The sequence below is a fragment of the Xenopus laevis genome, chromosome 8S (assembly GCF_017654675.1).
Source record: "Xenopus laevis strain J_2021 chromosome 8S, Xenopus_laevis_v10.1, whole genome shotgun sequence".
NCBI classification, from domain to species: Eukaryota; Metazoa; Chordata; class Amphibia; order Anura; family Pipidae; genus Xenopus; species Xenopus laevis.
In genome coordinates this window covers 99,081,094-99,093,687 of record NC_054386.1, presented here as the reverse complement: position 1 = coordinate 99,093,687, position 12,594 = coordinate 99,081,094, and the positions used below count along the sequence as shown (strand labels likewise).

Sequence of the window (12,594 nt, the reverse complement as noted above, 5' to 3'; positions counted from 1 at the left end):
CGGCTTATAAAGGCATTTTGATCTCCACTCCTAAAGCTAGGGCCACACTGGGCCGAATTCAGCCTGATAATATCCGAAGGCCGACTTCAGCCCCTGCCTTTATCATCATCCTTCTTCTTCTTTATTCACGTCCAGAACCTTTGTGTCAGCTCCGGTGCGAACACACTCGCTGGACTTCTCTGAAGAAACGTGAGACTTTGCATTTTGTGCCGAAATCTGCCCGGTGTGTTTGTGCCAGAGCCGACACAAGGGTTCAGCACGCAAAAAAAGGAGGATTCTACACTGGTAAGGGGCTGAAATAGGCCTGTGATACCAGCTGGTTGATTTTGGGCACATTGTGGCCTTAGCCTGATACCACTGAATGAAAAGCACCCCATGGAGTGATACCAGGTGAATCTTGGAAACTCTCGCCAAGCATTTTGGCTGAGATCTGCCTGTTGCTGGTCTATGTACAGTATATTGGAAAGGCCACTTTCCGTTCACTACGTGGCCAGACAGGACTGGACTCTAGATAGTGAGCAGTTCGGTTAGTCAGTATGAAATGACAGTAACAACTCTGTGCAGTGAAAGGGGTTGAGCCGAGGTAACGGGTGCGTGTGAGCGTGGGACTCGAAGTCTAGAGTTTCCAGTGTTTTGCTTCCCTTTCCAGAGCAAGGAAGTCATTAATAACGATTAGCCTCAAATTGAGCCAAAGGCTCGGCATATCCCTGGCTCCTCCGAAATCTGCTGGAAACCAGGGCCCCTTCCTGCGCAACCTGTGACTCTCTGGATTTTACGTGCAGTTATCCGTCTGTCTCCTGGATTTGCAGCTCTTCAACTATTTAGCGTGCGGGTGCCATGTTATCCACGGATGAGCAATGAGCTTGGCTTAGGGCTATATGTGTGGCTGTCTCATTTCATAAAGGGGCTATTTAGGGGTTATCTGGCTTTTCTGATTGAAATAGGATCAAGCATCTAGTTACAGTATATTTGTTCTATGTATAAGCTGAAGCTGCCATATTGTTTCCCTTAGATAAAATAGTATGTGCCCAGGACATTCCCTTTCTCTAAATTTATATTAATCCCTGTTGTAAATTTTGCAGGTGTGACGTGTTCCCTGAATGGCTTCTTTGCTGTTGAACCCCCATGCTGAGCCGCACAGGACAATGCACTGCTTTCCGTCTCGCAAGTAGCCAATCAGCATTGAGATGTGCTAAGCCCATTGGCATACGCCCCACTTCCTGCATGTCTAACTGGGTGAGTTCTCTAACCTGACAGCTTCCTAAGTGATATTCTGAGACAATTTGCAATTGGTTTTCATTTTTTATTTGTGGTTTTTGAGTTCTTTAGCTTTTTATTCAGCAGCTCTCCAGTTTGCAGTTTCAGCCATCTGGTTGCTAAGGTCCTAATTACCCTAGCAACCATGAATTTGGAATGGAATATGAATAGGAGAGACCTGAATAGAAAGACGTATAATAAAAAGTAGCAATAACAATACATTTGTAGCCTTACAGAGCATTTGTTTTTTTAGATGGGGTCAGTGACCCCCATACGAAAGTTGGAAGGCAAATAATTTGGCCATTCTATAACATACTAAAAGTTATCTTAAAGGCGAACCACCCTTTTAAGGCATAAGTATAGCTGTTGTCTAGGCTTGCCACCTGTCCGGTTTTGACCTGGACAGCCCAGTATTTTGAGGGGCTGCCCGGGTCTATACTTCCTGCCCGGTTTTCCAAATAACGAAAACCGGGCAGGATTCCCTTGATTGACACGGTGATCGGCTGATCGCTGCGTCATAGTCCTGCCCACTGACGTCACGGGTCCTCCCACTGTTGTCCCAGACACGCCCACTGACGTCACGTTAAATGGGTGCTTCACCTTTAAATTAATTTTAATATGATGTACAGAGGGATATTCTGAGACAATTTGTAATTGGTTTTCATTTTTTATTATTTCTGTTTTTGTTAATTATTATATATTATGTATTTATATAGCGCCAGCATATTTTGCAGCGCTGTATTTAACTTTTTATTCAGCAGCTCCCCAGTTTGCAATTTCATCAATCTGGTTGCTAGGGTCCAAATTGCCCTAGCAACCATGCATTGATTTGAATAAGAGGCTGGAACATGAATGGGAGAGGTCTCAATAGAAAGAGGAGTACCGTATATACTAGAGTATAAGCCGTCCCGAGTATAAGCCGAGGTACCTAATTTTACCTCCAAAAAACTGGGAAAGCTTATTGATTCGAGTATAAGCCGAGGGTGAGAAATGCAGCAGCTTCTGGTAAGTTTCAATCTCGTTTTTGGATGACTATTCTTAGGCGCCGGCGACCGTTTTTGCGCTTGACCCGAGTATAAGCCGAGGTAGAGTTTTTCAGCATATTTTGGGGGCTGAAAAACTCGGCTTATACTCGAGTATATACGGTAATAGAAAGTAGCAATAACAATACATTTGTAGCCTTACAGAGCATTTGTTTTTTAGATGGGGTCAGTGACCCCCATTTGACAGCTGGAAAGAGTCCGAAGAAAGAGAAGGCAAATAATTCATAAACTATAAATAATGAAAACCAATTGCAATGCTGCTATGAATAGTGCAACATACTTAAAGGGGATCCACCCCTTTAAAGAGGTAATTCCCCTTTAAACTATCTTTTAGGATGATGTGATATTCTGAAAAAAATAATTGCAGTTGGTCATGATGGGTGGTTTTTCAGTTATTTATATTTTCGTTCATCAGGTCTCCAGTGGTTTGGGGCTACTGGTTGGAACTTCTGTTTCTATCTAGGTTGCTATGGTCCAGTTTACCCTAGCAACCAGGTAATGGCTTGAATGATAAGCAATAAGGAGTCATTTTAGCGGTATTGTTAGGGGTGCTGTTGTACCTTGAACAGGGACAGACTGGGAGGCCCGGACATTGCCGCTTACCTCCCGACATTTTGGAAAATAGAAAGAGGGACAGAAACTTCTGCCTTTCTTTTTTTTCCTAATGTGATCTTTGTAGCAGGAAGAAACGACAAAACTGGTATTTCCAGTTCCCTTTCAGACCATGTCCCAGTGCAAAGTGTTATTTCTGCCAGACTTGAAATCTGTGCCGTTGACTTTAATGGGTGCCGGCGTTTCTCAAATTTTTCGCAAAGCGAAAACGGGACAAATTTGCCCATCCCTATCCACTGTATATTTAAAGTGTGAAATCACAAGACCTTGTGTGGTGCTGCCCAGGGAAGCTTTGTATGTCAGGGCCATTCGAAGGGAACTACACACAAAAACTTGTCACTGATTCTATTTTCATTCATTATGTAATAGAACAGTTGTTGGGTAAAGTTCCCCTTTAAGGGTCAGTCCACACGAGCAGATTTGGGGAGATTTAGTCGTCTGGCAACTAATCACCTCTTCTTCTAGGCGACAATCTCCCTGAACTGCCTTCACGTGTCTTCCAGTCCGCTAGAATGAAAACTCGCCTGCGCTAAAGCACACGAGGCGCTCCATTTTCCGAAGTCGCCCGAAGTTTCCTCGTTAGGCAAGTTCGGGAAAACGAATAGTCGCGTGTGCTTTAGCACAGGCAACTTTTTATTAAAGTGGTCAGGAAGACACGCAAAGGCAGTTCGGGAAGATTGTCGCCCAGAAGAAGAGGCGATTAGTCGCCAGGCGACTAAATCTCCCCGAATCTGCTCGTGTGGACTGACCCTAAAGGGGACTCTCTGTATTTTCTTTTCCCTCTGGAGCTTTAATGGGGTTGTTCACCTTTAAATTAACTGTTTGTATGATGTAGAGAGAGATTTTCTGAGACAATCTGTAGTTGGTTTTCAATTTTTATTATTTGACTTATTGAGCTTTTTATTCAGCAGCTCTCCAGTTGCCAATCAAATCGGTGCATGGTTGCTAGGGTCATTTTTTACCCTGGTAACCAGACTGCTGACATTGCAAACTGAAGAGCTGCTGGATACAAAGCTACATACATCAAATAATAAAAAATGAAAACCAACTGCAAATTCTCAGAATATCATTTTCTTCATCATACAAAGAGTTAATTTAAAGGTGAACAACTCCTTTAATGACTTTCTGCCTCTGGTGGTGGCGGAACGCTTTCTTGACTTTACCAAGCAGTAAGTTCGGCAGCTTCGGCAAAGCGGAGCCCCTGGTGGGGGTTCAGGATGGTAGCAGGGCCCCCCAGCACTTTGTCTGTGTAATGGTGCTGTCCCCTCTATAACAGGGACTGATCCTTCTTATATACGAGTCGTCAAGAGAGAATCGGGTTGGTTGCTGGTCATAAAGTAGAAGAGGATTTTGGGCTGGGTCAGCTGTTTTGGGTTGAAAGAAGTGTATCCCAGCCTCGGGAGCACTACCGCAGCCTTTACTCAGCCTCGCCTTAACTCTGCCTTAACTCTGCCTTAACTCTGCCTTTACTCTGCCTTTACTCTGCCTTTACTCTGCCTTTACTCTGCCCATTAGCCGGCCTTTACCCGGCCATAACTCGGCCTTTACTTTTCTGTCTCTACAGCTGAAAGTAGATCCATTTTTTTATATTAATTTCAGGATTTAAAAAAAAAAAAAAAATAGGCCGTATATATAAAAAAAAAAAAAAAAAAAAGATTTATAATAAACCTTTTTGTGCAATTAAAAGCTTCTCACAAAGCGTCTCTGTGGCCCCTGGAGGGGTTTAGGGCGTAGCTGGGTTTTGGGTGAGTTTTGGTCCTCGGAGATGGTGTTTTTTTTTTTTTTTTTTTTATATATTCACGTTCCCTGGAGAAATCTGATCCGACCCATGGAACAAAAGGAGAGAGGTTACAAAAATGGGATTTTTTTTTTTTTTTTTTTTTTTTTTACTTATTCTCTTTTTTAGTCTCTTCCCCCCCCCCCAACACCCATTTACTGCAACTTTCTCCTCCCAGATTTGCCTCCTATTCTCTGGCTGGGGAGAATACTTGCAGACCCGAAAGCTATTGCCTTGGAAACAAGTGGTCAAAGAAAATGGGGAGGGAAGAAAGGAGAAGACGGCCTTTGTGTTTCCATGGTAATAGAGGCAAAAAAAATCCGACATTCAGGACAAAAGCCTTGACAGCAGCAGCATCCCGACCCCGTCTCTTCCTCGGCTCTTTGGGAGAATGCAGGACGGGATTGTCTCTTTTATGCTGCAAAAACGGTGTTTCCATGGCGACCCGGCCTAAACAAGACCCGCACCCATGTACCCCACTGCTTTCTCTTTGTGGGATCAAAGCCCATTTCACTAGGTGTCGGGTGTCTTAATGTTCTGTCTCAGAATTCCAGGAAGCCTTGCAAAATAAAGGGTAACTAACCTTCACTAGAGACGATATATAATAAAACTGCCGGCCCTGAAAAGGTCAGTGTCACCAATTTTAGTGCCCTGAGATATATTCTAAATGCCAACCCCTGGAGCGATACTGCTGCCTGCTCTCCTTTTCAGTTCCCCTTTAAATTAACTGTTAGTATGATGTAGAGAGGGATATTCTGAGACAATTTGCAATTGGTTTTCATGTTTTATTATTTGTGGTTTTTAAGTTATTTAGCTTTTTATTCAGCAACTCTTTTAAATTAACTCTGGTAGCTAGGGTCCAAATTCCCCTAGCAACCATGCACTGATATGAATAAGAGACTGGAATATGAATAGGAGAGACCTGAATAGAAAAGATCAGTAATAAAAAGTAGCAATAACAATTTGTAGCCTTACAGAGCTGGAAACTTTAATTTTAAAACTATAAAAAATAAAAGCAAATTGAAAAGTTGCTTACAATTAGCCATTCTATAACACACAAGTTAATTTAACTTCTGTATTTGTAGCCTTACAGAAGATTTGGTTTTAGATGGGGTCAGTGACCTCCCCCATTTGAAAGCTGAAGGCAAAATATTCGACAAAAATAAAAAAGGCCAATTGAAAAATTCTGGTCTGGAATTAGCCATTCTATAATATATGCAAAGCTCACTTTAAAGTGATACTGTCACTATAAAAAATTTTATTTTAAAAATATTAATCTACATTAAAAGTTGCCTATAGGTCATGTTGATCGTTTTTCACTGATAGTTCTGCTTTTGTAAATAATTGTTACTTGAAGTTCGTAAAACTGACTGTCACTTCCAAAGCTGCCAGTTAGAGCTTCTAATGCTAATGGACTCCGGCTGCAAAATATGGCAGAGAGGAACATGGGGGTAAGAAAGGTCATGTAAAAGTATCAGGCAACTACTTTTATGGCAAAATTATAAATATAATTCAATTTATTTAAATTTAGTTCTGAAAGATAATAAAAGGTTATTTTCTGATGTCAGTATCTTTTTAAAGGTGCACCGCCCCTTTAAGAAGGTGAGTGTGGGTGGCAGGTAAATAAAGAGTCTCATTTGGTGCCAGAGAAATTTAAACAGAAAGTTGCCCCGGGGGTGATTGGGAAATAAGATAATGAGTCTCAACTGTCGGCGTGTGATGCTGAAATAGAAGAGGGGGGAGGAGGCAAGTTGGGGCAGAGAGAGAGATCAGAGGGATCCGCCCACTTACTGGCCCCTCCCTCGCCCAGACTCCCAATTCTGCTCTGTATCAGACACATGGGGTTTATTAATAGGGATGCACTGAATCCAGGATTCGGCCGATTTCAGCACGATTCAGATTCGGCCAAATCCTTCTGCTCGGCCAAACCGAATCTTAATTAGCATATGCAAATTAGGGGCGGGATGGAAATTGTGACTTTTTGTCACAAAACAAGGAAGTTAAAATTGTTTTATCCTTCCCACCCCTAATTTGCATATGCAAATTAGATTTCGGTATTCGTCCGAATCTGTAGTGAAGGATTCGGGGGTTCGGCCAGACCCAAAATAGTGGATTCGGTGCATCCCTATTTATTAATAATAATCATAATAATAATAATCATAATAATAATAATAAACACTGAGCTGTTGGGACTTTAACTTTCCTGTCTCATGTACAGGGATTTGACGTCTGCCCCCCCCCCGTTTCTCCGGTCACCCCCCCCATTCCTGTGCTACTGACTTCACCCTACTCACCCACTTGTGCCCCCTGTTGTTCTGCCTCCTCCTCCCCCCACTATTGGGGCCCTGCCTTCTCATCCTCCCCCCACTATTGACACACCTCCTGGAAATAAAAAGAGGGACTAAAAAAGTTGAAATTTTTCTGACCACGCCCATGTTTGTGGCCACACCCCCTAATTACCATGTTCATTTTACAAAATGTGGCAGGTTATGAAAGTTTGAACATATTTCTGTGGTTTTTTTTTTTTCCAGTTATTACAGTTTTGCTAATGAAGGTGAATTGCCCTTTAAGCCGTTAGTCTAACTTTTCCCAAGGGACCTGTTATCTTATATTGTTACAATTACTTATTTGCTTATCTCAAAATTGTTACAAAAGTATCTGATCTGCAGCTGTGGGCTGTTCTGGGCTCTCTGCCAAAAGCCAATTAAGTTAGAAACTTTGTTTCTTTTTCTGGCTGTTCAGTGCAGAGAAAAACGGGACTTTCCATTACAAACGAGGGACTGCGGGTTGAGCCGTTAAAAGAGGGACTGTCCCTCAAAAAAAATGGGACAGGGACAGTTGGGAGGTATGGTATTGGGGCCCTGCCTTCGCCAGCCTTGTTCCCCTTCCCAAACTGAACTGACCCTGTTCCTCCTGCTCATCCAGGTTGGGGCTGATTAACCAGAGATCACTCTCCGGCTTCCCATTAGCAGCCAATCAGCACAGACAGATTAGCCTATTGACACTCCCTCAATCCATTATCCATTTATTGCCTCATTTATATCTATTTCAGCTAACGATTCCTCCAATGTGATCAGTAATTATATTGTTTATTTTGCTAATTATATAAACCACCAACACAATGTGCACAACCATCAGTCCCACAATTCTTCCCTTAATACTCTCATTTCCTTCCTTCTCAGGCATCGGATTTTCTTATGAGCGGGGACCAGACAGCCAATCAAAATAGAGTCGCTAAAGATTAAAGTTGACTTTCTGAAGGTGCCTTTTGGCCTGAAGAAGCCTGTGCTGAAAGAGGCAGTTGCAGTTTTGGCTTCGACCCAGGGGTCGGGGGGACCCAAACCCGCCAACTTGGATCGCCACAAAAGCCGGTACTCCGAAAACATGGACAATGATTCCCAGTACTCGGGCTACTCCTATAAGTCTGGCCAGTCCAGGAGTTCCCGAAAACACAGGTGAGAATAGTGATTGTGTACCCCTGGAATTATAGCAGGGTGACACCCCAATGTTTCTATATATCTGTAACCTTGTTATGAGCTAAGGGGGCCCAGTCTGAAGGTCAGTTAGGGGGAGATTTGGGGTGAGTGTTTATTTGTACCCTGGGTACCCCTGGAACTATAGCAGGATGACTGTTACCCCAATGTTTCTATATATCTGTAACCTTGTTATGAGCTAAGGGGGCCCAGTCTGAAGGTCAGTTAGGGGGAGATTTGGGGTGAGTGCTTATTTGTGCCCTGGGTACCCCTGGAACTATAGCAGGGTGACACCCCAATGTTTCTATATATCTGTAACCTTGTTATGAGCTAAGGGGGCCCAGTCTGAAGGTCAGTTAGGGGGAGATTTGGGGTGAGTGCTTATTTGTACCCTGGGTACCCCTGGAACTATAGCAGGGTAACACCCCAATGTTTCTATATATCTGTAACCTTGTTATGAGCTAAGGGGGCCCAGTCTGAAGGACAGTTAGGGGGAGATTTGGGGTGAGTGCTTATTTGTGCCCTGGGTACCCCTGGAACTATAGCAGGGTGACTGTTACCCCAATGTTTCTATATATCTGTAACCTTGTTATGAGCTAAGGGGGCCCAGTCTGAAGGTCAGTTAGGGGGAGATTTGGGGTGAGTGCTTATTTGTACCCTGGGTACCCCTGGAACTATAGCAGGGTGACTGTTACCCCAATGTTTCTATATATCTGTAACCTTGTTATGAGCTAAGGGGGCCCAGTCTGAAGGTCAGGGGGAGATTTGGGGTGAGTGTTTATTTGTACCCTGGGTACCCCTGGAACTAGTGTTTCTGAACCTTATGATCACTCCCCCTGTCAGTGGTTCATGCTTCTCTCACCTGTTAGCTCATGATATTAAGGGAAAACATTCCTATAACAAGACTTAACATGAAGTTTGATCTAATTCCAGTTCCTTGGGGAAAGTTCAGGCAAGGGAGAGACTTTGCTGCTTTGTGGCTGTTAAAGATGATGTTAATTATTTAACAAGATTTCTTGGAATAAGGGGATAGTTTAACCTTCAGGTTGGCAGCCGTTTTTGACCAGTTCCCAGAATCCTCGGTAAAATACAAATAACCTATTGCAGTGGTTCCTAAATTGTGAAGCTGGTCTACCCATGGGGAGGGGGGGATTGAGTCGATAGCGTGGGTCGGGGGCTCAGTCTAGATGCCATTTAAGGTGAAATCTTTGTAGAATGTCTCTTGACCCTTCTACACCTGAAAGACCAGCTTGAAGGTCAAGTAGGGTAAAAGTTGGAGGAAACCCCTTTGATATCATAGATATTCTTGGAACTCTGATAATAGTTTCCTATAGGTGTGACCTTGTAATTGGCTAAGGGGACCCTGATCAAAGGTTGAGCCACTAAGAAGACCTGAGAAGACAACCGGCAGCTTATTGTAATCTGATTGAAATTCTTACATTTGCAGAGATCGGAGGGAGCGGCATCGATCTAAAAGCCGAGAAGGAAGTCGCGGTGATAAATCGGTCACAATCCAAGCGCCAGGGGAACCCTTATTGGATAATGAGTCAACGAGAGGAGAAGACAGGGTACGGTTGGTACTTCTCTAAAAATGGCCTTGGTATTTGTGGTGAAGAAGGAGGGCTGCTTGATAGGGAAAAGGGGAAATGCAAAGAGATAACCCTACGATTATGGCAGCATAGGTATTCCCTGTACTAAGCACAATTCAGCAGGAACAGCCCCTAAGTTTGCTCATAGGCTGTACAGAGAGATCCCATAAAATTATGGCAACATAGGTATTCCCTGTACTAAGCACAATTCAGCAGGAACAGTCCCTAAGTTTGCTCATAGTCTGTACAGAGAAATCCCATAAAACTATAGCAGCATAGGTATTCCCTGTACTAAGCACAATTCAGCAGGAACAGTCCCCTAAGTTTGTTCATAGTCTGTACAGAGAGATCCCATAAAACTATGGCAGCATAGGTATTCCCTGTACTAAGCACAATTCAGCAGGAACAGTCCCCTAAGTTTGCTCATAGTCTGTACAGAGAGATCCCATAAAACTATGGCAGCATAGGTATTCCCTGTACTAAGCACAATTCAGCAGGAACAGTCCCCTAAGTTTGTTCATAGTCTGTACAGAGAGATCCCATAAAACTATGGCAGCATAGGTATTCCCTGTACTAAGCACAATTCAGCAGGAACAGTCCCCTAAGTTTGTTCATAGTCTTTACAGAGAGATCCCATAAAACTATGGCAGCATAGGTATTCCCTGTACTAAGCACAATTCAGCAGGAACAGTCCCCTAAGTTTGCTCATAGTCTGTACAGAGAGATCCCATAAAACTATGGCAGCATAGGTATTCCTCTGTACTAAGCACAATTCAGCAGGAACATTCCCAAGTTTGCACATAGTCTGTACAGAGAGATCCCATAAAACTATGGCAACATAGGTATTCCCCTGTACTAAGCACAATTCAGCAGGATCAGTCATCTCACTTGATCTAAAATGTTTAGTTTATTTTCCGAGGGGAGTAATATCTTTGACTGATCCTGTCTTTGCTCCCGTGATCCTTATAGTGAATGCGCCGGGGCGTCTCTGTAACTCACACTTAACTGTGCAGATATCGAGATGCTGTGACAGGTCTTGTAGGTAATTATTTTCCGCGAGTGTCTGCAGAGGTAATTAACGAGAAAGCTTATTGATTCCTGCACCATTTATCTGCTCTCCCGGCATCTTCGGCCTAAAAGGTGCCGTCGCTGCCACAATGCCGCATTAATGATGCTGCTAGCCAGCCAAGTGTGTAAATGAGATGTGCCCTGGGCCTTTACTGTCTTGGCTCAGAGCCAGCAACACTACAAAAGCTGCTCATGTAGCAAGGATAATTGGTGGGGCCTTGTGATTGGTGCCCGGTGATGTCACTGTTGCCAAGCCATGTCAAGGGCGGGAGTTGCTGCTGAGCTCATCTCTGAGGTGTATGCCAATGAAAGGCATGCTTATGGTGTATGCTTCCTCCCTGCCCAGAGCATGGCATCAGCATATAATATGTTCTTGATAATGTATTCACATAGGTGCTAACTTGCATAAACCCAGTTACAAATTATCTGGGTGGCCCTCCAAGGCTAACTGGATATGGCTTTAGATGGTTGTTTCTTCTTCACCTTTTATTGGACCTCCTAGAACCGATGACTCCAATCTCCTTATACCTATATGCCAGATAAAGAAAGAGTTGGGGTCCAAACAGGGTGGGCCAGATACGACTGATCAGATTGTTGGCCTGGGTCCCAAACAATCATATATTAATGGGCAATATAGACCAGTTGAGAGAGAAGAGCACATCAACAGGACCATGTAGTCCTTGCCCAACAGCTTCTTCTAGTTCACCCAATGTGTATATATTTTTAAAAATAATTGCTTAGGTGCAGTTTTGCACCTACTTTTGGTGTCCTGTTCTGTTTTAGGATGAGGACATAAGCAACCAGATGTGCTTGGACCACATTACATATATATTTGAATTTATGCTTCTTTCTTTTGCACCACAGGATGATAACTGGGGGGAAACCACAACAGTTGTCACAGGAACCTCAGAGCACAGTATATCCCATGATGATATCACACGCATCACTAAAGACATGGAGGACAGCGCCAAGCTGGACTGCTCTAGACACCTTGGGGTTGTTATTGCTGGGGCTTTGGCCCTCCTCTCGTTCTTGACCCCAATTGCCTTCATGCTGCTGCCCCAGATCCTATGGAGGGAGGACTTGGAGCAATGTGGCACAGCCTGCGAGGGTCTCTTCATCTCTGTGGCCTTCAAGCTCCTCATCCTTCTACTGGGCAGCTGGGCACTGTTCTTCCGTCGCCCAAAAGCCTTCTTCCCAAGGGTGTTTGTTTTTCGAGCCCTTCTCATGGTGCTTGTCTTCCTCCTGGTGGTTTCCTACTGGCTCTTTTATGGAGTACGAATACTGGAGTCCCGGGACAAGAACTACCAGGGAATTGTACAGTACGCGGTGTCTCTGGTGGATGCTCTGCTTTTTGTCCACTATTTGGCTGTGGTCCTTCTGGAGTTGAGGCAGCTCCAGCCTCAGTTTACCATCAAGGTTGTACGGTCAACAGATGGAGCAAGTCGATTCTACAACATTGGTCATCTAAGGTAAGAGACGCCAGTTCATTTTGATCAATATATGGGTGTTTGCGGCCATATTCGTCTGCACTGATAGTCCAGTTTGAGGTTATAGCTTATTGTGTGCCCATAGCATTCCCTATTTGTATTTATACATGAGTTGTAGTTGCAAGTTAGACAGTACAGTAGAGTGTATTGTAGGTGTGTTGCTGCTTTGCAACCATGTTTCCTGATTTACTGTACATGCAATTTAAAGGGTTGATTCATGGACTCCATGCATCATTAAAGGGAGTTGCTATTGCTGGTCATTCTCCACTACATGTGTCCCAGAGT

At 43.7% G+C, this 12,594-nt stretch overlaps 1 protein-coding gene across 2 annotated transcripts in view; it reads left to right on the top strand.

Moving 5' to 3' along the window:
* Positions 1–12,594, top strand: part of vangl2.S (VANGL planar cell polarity protein 2 S homeolog) — a 54,127-nt gene that overhangs the window by 31,272 nt on the left and 10,261 nt on the right. The window contains 4 exon segments of one of the 2 annotated variants that reach the window (NM_001090423.1): positions 1,083–1,236; positions 7,872–8,144; positions 9,610–9,730; positions 11,684–12,291. In NM_001090423.1, coding sequence (NP_001083892.1) covers positions 8,074–8,144; positions 9,610–9,730; positions 11,684–12,291 — 800 coding nt within the window. In that variant the 5' untranslated portion in view covers positions 1,083–1,236; positions 7,872–8,073. 2 annotated transcript variants of the gene reach the window in all.